This window comes from Bombus pyrosoma, linkage group LG15, assembly GCF_014825855.1.
Source record: "Bombus pyrosoma isolate SC7728 linkage group LG15, ASM1482585v1, whole genome shotgun sequence".
Taxonomy (NCBI): domain Eukaryota; kingdom Metazoa; phylum Arthropoda; class Insecta; order Hymenoptera; family Apidae; genus Bombus; species Bombus pyrosoma.
Window position 1 is genome coordinate 4,048,340 of NC_057784.1, and position 13,043 is coordinate 4,061,382.

Here is a 13,043-nt window from a genome sequence, read left to right on the forward strand (position 1 = left end):
AGGTGTCCTCTTAGTGTCTGAAAGATGGATATAAAGAGAAATCAATGTTCGAAGTGTGACGGAGATGTACTAGTCGATACTGGACGCTATCCCAAGTGTTCCTCAAAAGGTCCCAAAATCCTCAAAATGTTGAATACTCCCGGAAGTAAAACTAAGCAAGAACCGACCGAGGTTTCCGTGAAATCAGTGGAAACCAACTATGTAACGCAAATCGTGTCCAGTGGTATTCGGCCAGACAGCGTCTACGAGGTTTAAATAATTAAGATTAAAATTAAATTAAATCAATAATACATTTTTAACATAACTGATATCGATCCATCAAGTACCATTTAACATAAAATTTTATTTATATTTTTTTGATAAATTGGTGGATTGGTAGATCGTGGAAAATATTTACACATATTAATAAATGTGTGAATTATTTACATTTTCCAATGATATAACTTTATGTATCATTCTACTACGGGTTCTTTAATGGATTAATGAAATTAAATCAACGATGCGTTTATTTATCATTATCATAACATATCATATGATATAGACGAAAATACTATTGGGACCAGAGGTAGATCTGTCTTCTATTAAAATAACCGTAAAAGGGAACAATCTCCGTATAAACATGATCAAGCCTTTGGAAGAGCAATTAACAAAACAGTTACCAGATATCAGCGAAAGATCAATTTTTGGCAACTTAATCAAGAGAATGATGAAGCATTGTGAGAATTTACTAATACCGGAAGGTATCGACAACGCGAAAGTTCGAGCCGTTGTGGACAACGTAAACGGGATGCTCATTCTCACGGCTCCTCCCGCGATAAAACCGAGCAAATAGATTGAGCAAGATTGAGAAGCAGATTCTAATATTTTAGCTTTCCCTTATGAAGCTATTAGCAATCAAAGTGACAAGTTCGATAAGATAAAAGACGAGCGCACGATGTCAAGATTCTTATCAACTTCATCGAATTGATCTGTAAAAATGATTTGGATCAAATCGCAAATTTCGTTACTTTTTTTTGTTATATAAGTTTGGATGATTATTATGGATAAACTAACGCATCATTATCAAGAAAACGCAGTCACCTTAAAGCAAAATGATTATATGAATTTTGAAATGATGATGAATGGACGTAAAATGAGCTTTACCTTTGAGAAAATTCCAAATTTTTATGTCATTGATCATAAAGAATATTATGCTGTACATCAATTTTAAATTAAATAGTTCATCCGAAGGAATTGGTTAATATGGCGTTGCGTATTTACAGGCAGAAATGAAGACGGAAGGATTAAAAATAGGAACAGCTACTTTGGCGACTGAGAATATGTTAAACATAAAATTGCATAGTTCAGAAGAACTATCGAATGTTAGGAATATAAACTTCCTAATACCGCCTGAAGCAAATGCGAAGGAAGTATCGATCGAAATATGTAACAACACGATTTTTATGCGAGCTCCTGTTAAAAAGAAACATACATAATAATATCGTGTATAATGTTTTATAATATCATATTACTTGTATGCTTTTACTTAAATAAAACTGCGTCAAAGGTGGGAAATATAGTTACATCAATTACAAAGCTGATCTTCCTGTAGCTGTTTTCCCATATTTTATTCAAAGCAAATGAAGTTCATGGGTCAACAACAAACGTTGATAAAAATTTATTTCTCTTTAAAAAGTGTGTCTTTCTTTTCGGGGTGAGTTTTTGCAATGGCCCTTTGAATTCGCTTTGAAATCTTCCTAGGTTTCGACTCGGCAACACGAGATGATCCAACGAGCAAGGGCTTGTTATCTGCCTCTTCCCTCGCCTTGAGAAGTTGTTTCGCGCGTCTCTCCCGGAGTAATTTACTCTTTACGGCAGGTGTAGTCTTTGGCAGCTTGACCTGTAAATGTGAAATATTTTCGTTAGAATCTGTATGCATTAAACGAATATTATACAATTTAACATTAAACTTACTCCACGCTTCTCTGCTAGAGCAAGATCTCTCTCTTGCTGACGTTTCTTTGCTGTCAAAATTGCTGCACGTTTCAGAACAGCTGCATATGGATTAAGACGTAACATAGCACGCGTGTTTGTCAATGGGTTCAATTTCTTGACACTACGGACCACCTTCTTCCTACAAGTTCAAGATTTATCTTGAGCAAATACATCGCAAGTGACATAATTATAAAATATTTATAAACACTAAACGTCAGAAATGGTTAAAAATTATAATCACTGTCAATCAACAACACGGACCATAAAATTCATCATGAATAAGATATGTATTCGTTGAAAATGTATAATAAGACGTAAATCTACATACCTTGGTGCCCTCAGAACTTTACGAATTTCTTGCGATTTCAAGAGTCTCGACAAATCCGTGTTCGCCATTTTCGGATAGGGTAAGTTATAATCGGCCTTAAGTTGGGATTCTTTGCGCCAAGTTCCGTAAAGAGCATCTAACTTCTCAAAGGCAGATTTTGTCCAGATTACAAAACGTCCAACGTGGCCACCAGGTGCCAATTTAAGCAAGTTCATTTTGTTAATATTCATAAGATCAACACCAGGAATGTTACGGAATGCCTTACGAATACCCTAAAAATATATGATGAAGACGAATATTAGCATTTTAATCTTGAAAAAATAATTAACTATCATTTTTTAGTTATTTGTATACCTGATCTTGACCATATACAATCAGAGGTCCACGTCGTTGAATGCGTCTGCGGTTACGCATTTTACCTTTGCCAGCACGGAAACGTTGAGACTTGTAAACCTATTAATAAAACGAAAGTATATTAGTTTCTTCTAAATTAATATATTTTAATTGAATCTGTTCGATTAAAAACACCCCATCCTAGCAATTAATTCAGCTAGTCTAGAACGCCTATAATAACCGTATTTATTTAGCACCTGATAGGGGCACCTAAATTAAAATTGTTTTAATGAAGATGCGGACATTCTACGGTGCAAAGATACAAATTTTGAAAGTATACTTACTTTTTGAATATCATTCCATGCCTTGATACGTCTCAGGAAGATAACAGCTTGTTTAGTCTTGTTATATTCCTGAATTTTGTTGGATACTACTAATGGAAATTCTGGAACTTCTTGAATCATATGACCTAAACATAAAAAAGAGATAGTATATATACATTATCCTTTTCAAAGCAAACTACATATATTGGAACATTTACATAAATCAGTATAAAGCTATTAAAATAATCAACATCATTTCAGCAACACGGACCAAAGCTTATTCATCATTAAAATATTGCATATAAAGTAGGATTTATTACTTTATCTCGGAGAATGCTATTTACCCTTAGATTGTACAAGGGCTGGGACACCAGATGCAGCAATAGCAGAAACAAGAGCGTATCTTTTCTGGTTAACATTAATTCGACGATGCCAGCGTCTCCATGGCTTTGTTGGAGCAAACATGCGTCCACCTCTACACATGTTACCAAAAGCACCCTGGCCAGAGCGGTGAGTACCACCACCACGTACACGAGGTATACGTGCTACAGCACGTCCAGTACCCCATGACTCAGCAGAGGTTTGATGACCTAACAAAACAAACCTACATTTAATAATTGCAAATTAGTTCTTCAAAAGATAAAAAAAGCGAGCATAAAACAGTGTATACTCACCAGCTTCCTTTGATACACAGTATGGCTGTCTACTATTCTTAGAGACTTGCTGGTGAACAAAATTCACGATATCAGGCCGAATAGGTGCTTTAAACACAGCCGGCAGGGAAATCGTATCGCCTGACAATTCATTTTTATCGGTGTATACCGTAACAAGCGGCCGCGCCGTTGATAACGACTACAAAATAAAAACAAAAGTCAGAATGAGATACAAATCTACGCACAATTATCGATAAACTTAAGATTAATTCTGAAAAAAAAAAGAGAAAAGTAATGTAAAAAATTTCATGTTCCGATAGAATTATAAACGATTTCTATTGACGGCACATGGCGGACTAAAAGATGGGAATCACGTATATACGATGTAAACATATCTATATGTAGTAAAACTGCTTTATTCTACTGAATAGAATATTGCAAAAGAAAATATATAGAGTCACAAGTTACATTTAAACATATATCAAAACCAAGCTATGCAAGTTTGTACGCCACAAATCATTACACGTGGTCAACTATGGACTGTGTACAAGCTTTAATTCAAAACCAAATTCTTAGGAATTATTGCAAAATATAACAATAAAATTATATAAAATATTAACCTTTAATGAATTCCAAATAAAATGCAGGATTTCTTACCATTTCGCGTTCTTTTTATAACTTTCCACGCATCAGACAAACTAACCAGGCAGCTTGTGAGCCTTGCCTGGCCAAAAAGGAAGAAGGACGCGAGCGGAAATTACGTATCAAAACTGGCGCATGCTCAGAATTCAACAATTCTTAAGTCATGTTTACAATAGTCTACATTATTTTATCTAAATATCTATATATAACAAGTTTAACATACTCGTATAACAAAGAATTTATTTTTTTATTTGTAATATTTCCATTTAATAGAATTTTTTATAGTAGAAATTATATTTTATTATTTGTGTTTCCATAGTCATCTATCAATAGTATTACAGTATGACGGGAAACGTTGAATTGTGATTGGTACATATACGTTCTTAAGTGAAGTTTGCTTAGTCGGAAGTACGTCATACAAAATTTAAACTTTGTCAGAGAATTACAATTGTACATTGTCATTCAAAAGTGTTTATTTGTGCAATTTCTTTAAATGGCGGGAGAAGTTATAGTTGATGCATTACCATATATTGACCAAGGATACGATGAACCTGGAGTTAGAGAAGCAGTAAGTAATAGTTTTCTGTTATTTATAATAATTCTTTTGTTATAAATAATTATTAAATTGATTTTGAGGTTATATTGTTTATATGAGCATATTAAATAAATTGCGAATTCATACGTAGTTATTAAATATTTTAGGCTTTGGCCATGGTTGAAGAAGAAACTCGTCGTTATAGACCGACAAAAAACTATTTAGAACATTTGCCATCGTTAAATATTACTGCTTTTGAGACAGAGGTGATGAAACATGAATTTGAGCGAATGCAAAACCGTTTACCTATGGAAGTACTCAGTATGAAGCGCTATGAGTTACCTCCACCTCCACCAGGTAAAATGAATGATCTTGCAGCGTGGAATGAAAGTGTAAAAAATAGCAGTGCACAATTGGAACATCAGGCTACCAGGTAAATACTATAATTACTATTATATTTTTTTTATATTTTTGTTTAATATTTAAGTAATTACGAGATTGTAATGAGGATATAATGTTAAATTGATATATTATTGTGATGTTTAATAATAATGTAGAATCTGTAATCTTGAGTTAATGATGGAATATGGATGCGAAGCATGGAAATCTTATTTGGAAGTATTAGTACAACTAGTGAGTCAAGCCCAGAAACAGCTACAAGCATTGAGGAAAAGAATTCAAGAGGTTAATTGGCAAAGAAAATCTATGCAAACTCAAGGTGGAGAAAAGTTAAGGGCATTAGAAGCACAATGGGTAGGACTAGTGTCAAAAAATTATGAGATTGAACAAGCGTGTGTTCACTTAGAAGAAGAAATACAGAAATCTATGATGAATAAGGGTGAGGGTGTAGAAATCAATGATGTGCCGGGCGAGGAAGAACCTGACATTCCAGAGAAAAGCGCAACTGAGGTTATGGCAACAAAAATGGATCAGCAAGAACAACAAAATCAAGAACCTTAAAATGTATATAAAATTGTGACTAATTATGTTTTGTATTTTATTATGGCGATATTATTTAAATACATTAATTATATTTAAAATTGACAGGAAACTATCGATCCTATTTGTCATTTCCGAAATAGGTTATATTATATAAAGTTATATACGATATCGTAAGGGATATCGTAAGGTATTATTTTATAAATTATTGCTGGATAAATACATTAACCTAGGCTAGTAAGTTAATATAAACAATTAATAAGTGCTGCAGAAGCTAATTTATTAAAAATATTAATCTTTCGTTATTGGTATTGAAATATCGTCGAAGTGGTGTGAAAGAGGTTAATATTGCGGTGTAATATACGAAAAAGATAAAATACTGTAAATATTTAAGAGATTCTAATTATATTTTCTCTTTACAGATAGTTCGTACAATGCCGTATGGAATGTCATGGTCTCGATTTATTTCCTTCATTTCATTAGCATTTCTTACGACTGCGTCTGGCTCGCAAGCTGTGCATCTTATATACAGGCCCCTTGACGATTTAGATGATTTGATAGAAGAGGCATTTCAGAAAAGACTATCAGAACTACAAGATCATAAATAATATGTAATTAAATATATTGATTCGGTTACTGCTATTAATTTTTCAATTGTTTTAATAATCTATTAAACAATAAGATCTTTTGTAAGAAGTGGGGTTAAATTGATAGGGAAGGAATAATAACGAAAACTAAAAAATGAATCAGCAACTTGAAGTTACACTCAAATTTTAATCACAATACGAGATTTAATAAAGCACAATTTATTTCATCATAGTTTACACATATCACGCTTTTCTTTAATGCTTGAAATATACATATTTACAAGATGAATATCATCGTCTATAAATGACATATAGTATCATGTAACAATTATTTATAATTCACAGTATACTTGGAGGACTTTCTTAAATAGTTTGCTTGCATTGATGTGTCAGCAGCGCATTTTTGTGTAAGCCTAGCTTGTAATTTCATCTGTTAGGATAGCTACTAACTCGTACTTGTTTTCTTTTATATATAATTACAAAAGCGAATAATCAAGCATTATTCTTGGGCAACTATTCGTGTAGAAAAATACGTGAATTTTTATCTCCGTATCGATCGTTTTATAACGAAGGGAAGGATAGTTTAAAAACACTCGTAGAGCCCGTATTGATCGATTTCGATTAATCACTAAATTGTCATAATGATGTCTCGCTGGCGCCAGAACTCTGTGATTGGAGTGGTAAATTTGTTTTATATCCTGTAGATTCCTCCTCTAGCAATGCTATCCGTTGTTTTAGAGATTTTACCTATAAATTAATCATACGTGTAAAAAAAGAAAAAAATTGAAAGTTGTAACTAAGTAGTTTAGTTACATGTTACATCACTAATTTTGATTAGGGTGATAAAATGCAACTGCGCAGAATCAGACAGCTCGATACTGAAAGTACAAGATGGCGACAGTCATATGGCAGAAGCGGCAGCGTGCGATGTACTGTAAAAATGCCGATCTTACGAAAATTCAACATAAAGAGAACGATAAGGAGAGCTTTAAATAAAATGCCTGGAAAATTTTTAGGGGAATTTCGACTTTTACCCATAATGTTTTTAATGGGTGGTTTGTTAGAGTTCGTTATGATACACTGGCATGTCGGAGAGGTTAACTTCTATAGAACATATAAAAAAAGAAGAATAGAAGAAGCAGTTGAACGAAGATTAGCAGAAATGAATGCACAAGTGAATAGATAAATGCATATCGTAGCAAACAGTAGTAACAAATTAATGAACGAAGATGGAACATGTGAGCATTTGCAATAGCAAATTTTTGAATATAACATTTAACGTCAATATCTCACTTTCACAGCGATGAAGCTTTTAATAATGCATTATACTTTCATAGGTCTTCTGAAGACTAATATTACGAAGATGCAAAGAATGTAATTTATGCAAAAACATGTACAAAGTGTAATAAATTGTTTTACAGATGTATTATAACACGATATCTAGCAGTTCTTCTTAACTTCCTTCATATCACACACCACATTTATGCTTGTTCATACCTGAGCAGCATGTCTCTCCACCATGCCCAACATTTGTTGCTCCAGCTTTTTTAATCTAGATTGATATTTTTTCTTAGACTTCTCTAAAGTTTGTACCAGAGCTCTAAAAACAAAGTTAAAAAATAAGATTTCTCGATCGATTGTGAATCTACCGTTATACGTAATTCAATTACCCATTAGCTCTTTTCAAATCGTTGACAAGCTCAGCAGACTGTTGATGCCTCAGTTCAGAGTTTTTATTAACTTTGTCTAAAGTGGATACTAATTCCTGTAGACGTTCCTTTAGCCTAGCTTCTCGACCCAGTGCCTCTATCAACTCAGATTCTATGCCTTCGCTCTCGTTATCGCTTAAACCTCGATCCTATACATAATTTATATCGTATACATCATTAACTCAAGAAAGAGATTTTTGTTTTAAATAGCCATTATGTACTTACTTTATTCGTAGCCATAGCCAGCATGGCCTCTGTATCGCTGAGCTGACCCTGAAGATGTTCGATAGCAGCATGCTGAGCTGCGATTTGCGTATCACGTGCGTTTAATTTCAATTCTATGGTAGCTCGTTCCTTTTCCAGTAGGAAGACTCGTGCCCGTAGTTCCGCCTTGTCCTCTCTCATAGCCATCAATTCCTACACGAAATTGACTACATTTATTTTTGGAACTTCCAAGAATTCGAAGCTAATCGTCGCCTCGGACGGACCTGCATAAGTACAGCTGTTTCTAAATCTAATTTCCGGGCTTCGGCGAGGGAAATTGTATTCTTCGAATTCAATGGTTCAGCGTGAACACTTTCTAACTCCACTACAGTCGATCTGACCATGGCTCGTTCTCCTTTGAGTCTACTAATGTGCCTTCTGAGTCTCTGCTCGTCTTCCACGGACCAAGCCACCTCAGACCTGAAGATACCAGATTATTAAGAAAAATTACAAGCTCATCGAGATTTGGCAATGTACTCACTCGTCTGATAAAACTATACTATCTTCCCACGGCGCGTTTAGAGTATTCATACATTCGTTCTCCAATTTATTCAACACATGATAGGCTACGTGTTCAGCCGCTCTTCTGTTATCGATCGTGATGCTGTTCCTTTCTGTCGACAGAGCGATCTCGCTTTCTAGTAACGCTACCAGGACGTCGTAAGCTTCTATCGCGCGATCACTATAGGAGAGTGCTAATCGCAACGCGGTTGCATTCGACTCGTACTTTCCAACTAGGAGACTCAATCTGGAATAGAGAAACACTTATACATATTTTTTACATACTTGTATAGTAAATGGCACATGGCGAAGTTGTGAAATCAATCAGTATTCAAAATATCTACAGTGCAAAAATGTGCAGAATGCATGTAAGGTGCAAAACGTATTAAATATACAAAGTAAGATACATATTATAATATTTAATAAGTAAAATTGTTATCTAGGTTTCATTTTGTTTTATCATTATGATAAAAACACAAATACGATTATAATTTTAAACGACAATTGACACATAGGTATCTGGCGTTTAGCCCTAATTACAGCTAAGTTAATAGCTGATCCTACTTAATGTTTCAGTTTACGGTTTCACCACGTTACTAACGATATTTCGTATTTCACAATTGGAACACAAAAATACCTGTCACATTGCGCCTTACTCTCGTGCAAAGTCAACGCAAGGACAGCGTTATTTGCTCGCGCGTGTTCCAACCTGCTATTTAACCTTTCCGTCTCCACTTCGAACTGTTTCTCCGATCCATTCAATTCCTGAAGATTCGAGTGCTCCAAAAGGTCCGAGACCAGATGTTCAGCCACCATCGTGGAACATACCTATTTAAATTACCAAAAAGTTATTAAATGGAAACAGAAGCAAATTCGTTATTTTTCTATAAATCTTGCAAACAGTTTCTGTCAATTTTTATCGCGTATTTTAGATGACGAATTTTGATGGGTCAATCCATTTCCTGCTAATTCAGATCGATTATCGCGCTTCGTACGATATTATCAGGTGTCCTGATATTTATAAACGGGGCTGCATATGATTGTCCTGGCTGTATTCGTCAAAGAACGAGATCATTGTAACTACAAGCTAAGAGTGAGAAGAAACGAACAACCAGAGACGATAACGTACCCCCAGGTTGGTAATATCAGGTCCTGTGATGTGCCTCTCGTCGGTCCTCCTGAGTCTTACCCTCTCGGCTATTTTAAGAACCGGAGCTTCCTCCCTCGTTACGCTCTTTGTCGGCGGTGTCTGCAGGGGTGGCAAGAGTGGCGAGCAAGGTGCACTCAAAGGTTCCGGCGAACTGGTGTTGCCTCTTGTCTGCGGAAATCAAAGGAGCACGAGGAGAACATTACAGTCGGAAGGGTTGATAAATATTTTTGTGAAAGTGTTGGGCTGATCAAAGGCTGGCCAAAGCACGGGGGTAACTGTGCAAAAAATTCGTTCGGCATTCAACGGTTCGTTCCAAAGGGGGAGGAGGAAAATGCATTTCGGGTGCATCGAGATGAAAAGAACGATCTTCTTTTCATCGCGGACGAAAACTCAGTTCAGCTCGTTGCAAAACTGTAACATCACATAACGTCTCTATACGTCGAGACCATGCGGAGGGTGCGCGTATTTTGCAGCACGTTACAATAGGTCGGATCGTGCTACCCACTCGTATTTCTCTGCGGGGCGACTCGCTGCCAGCCTGTTGCCTCTGATTGCTAGCCTGATTCTTGAAATTAGCCAGCTGAGCCTGTAAGCTCGCGATCTCCGCTCGAAGGGCTGTGACCTCTTCTTGTAACGCTGCCACGGCCACGCTTTGGCACGAGGCCGCCTGTTGTGTTGGCTCCGGTGTTGGTAACGCCGCCGGACTGTCTAGCTGTTCTCTTCCATTCTGTCGATGTAAATGATCGTTTAATCGCAACTATATTACGCGCAAGATCTAGCAACTCGTCCGAGTTAAGGAACTTCTTCGGATTCGATTTCGAGTCTATTTTGCATAGTTTGAAAGTTCTACGTCTGCTACGAACATTTTACAGTTTGCAAAATCTTAAACGCGTTTCCCAGACTTTCCCAGGCAATTACGCTACTACCTTCTTAGTTAAGTTCCACCGAAGAAGTTTGTAATCCTTCGATAGACATACCTCGGCGGTACGTGGCTCGATGTCCTCGCAGCAGCTGGAATCGGCATCTCCCAATGTACGATCTCCATCACCCTGAATGTCACCTCCACCTTCGCTCTCTTCCACCGGGTTAGTGATTGACCCCTCCGCGTCTCTGCTTGTCTCTATTTCTAAATTGATAGGAAAGGGTCAAACGAAACGGAACAAAGTGTTCGAACGAAGTGCTTAAGAGCTACTATAATCATCAATGGAAACGGCGAATTAAAACATGCGCTACAATTTATTCAATTGGTCGTTTTACGAAGAGATCTCCTTGAATTATTTTGCTAATTTATCTCTTTACGACTCATCATAAAACACACACCATGCAAGGCGTATAAATGCCATATAAATGCCAGGCGTAAGTTTTCCAACTTACTCAACAACCTAATAATTCGCAAGAAAAAAATATTCAATTGGCCAAAGTTAGCCAGAACCAACAAGTTACTGTAAAATACAATATAAAACGGACACACCATGATCGGGAGAAATATAAATCTGCACGAAGAATTTCGAATTTTGGCGACGTCGTTGGACACCGTGAAACGAACGGCGAAGCGGCTTCCCAGCGGGGAACGCGTTAAAACATCAAACGGCCTCGGTCCATAAATCTCTGTCGGAGGGAGGCAGAGACCGAGCACGGTGCACAGATTTACGGAATCGGTCGTTTCGTTCTCTCCCTTACCGGACTCATCCTCCTCGGCAATTACGGTAGCGCGATGCCTCTCGAGCTGCCTGCCGAGCTCGGCGATCACGGAATGCAACTCGGTCAGCCTCTCCTCGTGCCTCGCCGCTTGCTGCTCTGCCCTCTGTTCCGCTCGCGCGGCTTGCACCTCCGCGCGGACCAGAGCCGCCTCGGTCGCCTCCCTGGCTCGTGTCGCCGTCACCAGCCTTGAATTCAGCTCGGCTACCTCGGACCGCAGCGATGATAACGCGGCCGCATGCAGCTGCAACAGAACCGACCACCCTCGGATCAATCATCGACCATATTTCATCGCTGATCAAATTTCTTCGTTGTTTTGGTTTTGTGACGAGAGAAAGCTTTCAGGATGTTAGAGGGATGTTGGAACTTTGTATTCGGAATTGGACTTTTGTATTCGAAAAGAGGTAGATTTGAAATATGAAATTTCTTAGCTTGGGGAAATCGTGCGTTTGGAAGATACAGATCCTGCTACATAAGAGATCTTTGCGGCCAATAGACGGCGATTAGTATAACAATGTGAGTGTGAATTAGGTATATGGTCGAGGAATAAATGTATATTAAACTGGAAAAACCCCCAATGACAGCTCACTTTCCTAGAAGATTCTTCAGTTGATAAAAGTTTCAAGGGGATTCCGATCAGGATCTATAATCAAGAAGATCCTGTGATATTATAATTCGAAGATTTCCATGGATTTGACTGGTCTCGTGACGCAACCTGTCTTGGCCGAGTCAAGACAAACGCGTAAGCATCTTGCTGATTGCAAACTACGTTTTGGAAGAATACCGTACGGCAGTCATTTTGATCAATCTTCTGTCTCGATCAACCTTGACTGCCGGATAAATTCCTACTTACGACGAATTGCAATATATTATGCAGAAGTCTTAGTCAAGGAAAGAATAATTGACTAATTTTACGTCTTGCCGAGGTCAACCTCGAACACGGTCGTCCACTCACTTTGCCATTAGCCGATCGATTTTAAATACACATTGTCTCGTTTCGAAGCGAGAAATGCATCGTTGCTAGTTTTATAAAATTTCTAGAAATATTAGGAATTGGTTATTTCGATTACCATTCTCTTTCCAAGTATCAATTATCGTTAATTATCGATCATCGTTATTACGACCCATTGAAGCTAAAAATGACGAATTTGTGACTTTAATAAGAAGTCCGATACCATCGACGTTAATTCCAAGTATAATTCCTCACGTTTACGAAGAAACGTCTATTTTGTCAGGGAATTTGTTAAAGAGCAGAAGCAGCTGGTAGCAGCGGATCGTCGCGCTGTTTCCGCAAATAGATGTCCCAGACGCGATTCTTCTTGTTACCGGTGGTCCTCATTAATTTCGTCGTATTCGCGGTATTCCGAACGCGAACACAGAAAACAGGGAAAAAGAAGAAAAGTGGAA

At 37.2% G+C, this 13,043-nt stretch overlaps 6 protein-coding genes across 13 annotated transcripts in view; 4 read left to right on the plus strand and 2 right to left on the minus strand.

Moving 5' to 3' along the window:
• Positions 1-24: 24 nt before the first annotated feature.
• On the plus strand, positions 25-832 carry LOC122575781. The gene is made up of 2 exons (XM_043745176.1): positions 25-249; positions 542-832. The coding sequence occupies exons 1-2, from the start codon at positions 25-27 to the stop codon at positions 830-832; spliced, it is 516 nt and encodes a 171-aa protein (XP_043601111.1).
• A 750-nt stretch (positions 833-1,582) lies between these two features.
• LOC122575773 (60S ribosomal protein L4) lies at positions 1,583-4,399 on the minus strand. The gene is made up of 8 exons (XM_043745163.1): positions 4,269-4,399; positions 3,633-3,810; positions 3,303-3,548; positions 2,980-3,104; positions 2,657-2,755; positions 2,303-2,574; positions 1,954-2,113; positions 1,583-1,879 (listed from the first exon to the last, which is right to left on the minus strand). The coding sequence occupies exons 1-8, from the start codon at positions 4,269-4,271 to the stop codon at positions 1,658-1,660; spliced, it is 1,305 nt and encodes a 434-aa protein (XP_043601098.1). The 5' UTR covers positions 4,272-4,399; the 3' UTR covers positions 1,583-1,657.
• Positions 4,400-4,675: 276 nt separating this feature from the next.
• On the plus strand, positions 4,676-6,373 carry LOC122575337 (pre-mRNA-splicing factor SPF27). Of its 2 annotated transcripts, none has more exons than XM_043744127.1 (4): positions 4,676-4,821; positions 4,956-5,221; positions 5,346-5,751; positions 6,150-6,373. In XM_043744127.1, the coding sequence occupies exons 1-3, from the start codon at positions 4,747-4,749 to the stop codon at positions 5,746-5,748; spliced, it is 744 nt and encodes a 247-aa protein (XP_043600062.1). In that variant the 5' UTR covers positions 4,676-4,746; the 3' UTR covers positions 5,749-5,751; positions 6,150-6,373. The 2 variants fall into 2 exon arrangements, with proteins under 2 accessions (XP_043600062.1, XP_043600061.1); XM_043744126.1 differs by lacking the exon at positions 6,150-6,373 and adding an exon at positions 5,836-5,977.
• LOC122575339 lies at positions 5,615-6,551 on the plus strand. Of its 2 annotated transcripts, none has more exons than XM_043744132.1 (2): positions 5,615-5,751; positions 6,150-6,551. In XM_043744132.1, exon 2 carries the CDS (start codon positions 6,162-6,164, stop codon positions 6,333-6,335), a length of 174 nt encoding a protein of 57 aa, XP_043600067.1. In that variant the 5' UTR covers positions 5,615-5,751; positions 6,150-6,161; the 3' UTR covers positions 6,336-6,551. The 2 variants fall into 2 exon arrangements, with proteins under 2 accessions (XP_043600067.1, XP_043600066.1); XM_043744131.1 differs by lacking the exon at positions 5,615-5,751 and adding an exon at positions 5,927-6,068.
• LOC122575336 (colorectal mutant cancer protein) overlaps positions 6,518-13,043 on the minus strand; it is a 58,972-nt gene continuing 52,446 nt past the window's right edge. For all 4 annotated transcript variants that reach the window (XM_043744122.1, XM_043744125.1, XM_043744123.1 and 1 more), the window contains 11 exons: positions 11,619-11,880; positions 10,916-11,064; positions 10,444-10,665; positions 9,918-10,106; positions 9,426-9,616; positions 8,769-9,035; positions 8,512-8,707; positions 8,249-8,440; positions 7,985-8,172; positions 7,812-7,914; positions 6,518-7,061 (listed from right to left, as the gene is read on the minus strand). In XM_043744122.1, coding sequence (XP_043600057.1) covers positions 6,951-7,061; positions 7,812-7,914; positions 7,985-8,172; positions 8,249-8,440; positions 8,512-8,707; positions 8,769-9,035; positions 9,426-9,616; positions 9,918-10,106; positions 10,444-10,665; positions 10,916-11,064; positions 11,619-11,880 — 2,070 coding nt within the window. In that variant the 3' untranslated portion in view covers positions 6,518-6,950. The remainder of the gene's footprint in view (positions 7,062-7,811; positions 7,915-7,984; positions 8,173-8,248; positions 8,441-8,511; positions 8,708-8,768; positions 9,036-9,425; positions 9,617-9,917; positions 10,107-10,443; positions 10,666-10,915; positions 11,065-11,618; positions 11,881-13,043) is intronic.
• Positions 6,854-7,751, plus strand: LOC122575338. Of its 3 annotated transcripts, none has more exons than XR_006319406.1 (3): positions 6,854-6,994; positions 7,153-7,552; positions 7,652-7,751. XR_006319406.1 is itself a non-coding variant. In XM_043744130.1 (3 exons), exons 1-3 carry the CDS (start codon positions 6,956-6,958, stop codon positions 7,498-7,500), a joined length of 300 nt encoding a protein of 99 aa, XP_043600065.1. In that variant the 5' UTR covers positions 6,854-6,955; the 3' UTR covers positions 7,501-7,751. The 3 variants fall into 3 exon arrangements, 2 of the variants coding, with proteins under 2 accessions (XP_043600065.1, XP_043600063.1); XM_043744130.1 differs by having other exon boundaries at positions 7,153-7,243; positions 7,331-7,751; XM_043744128.1 differs by having other exon boundaries at positions 7,153-7,751.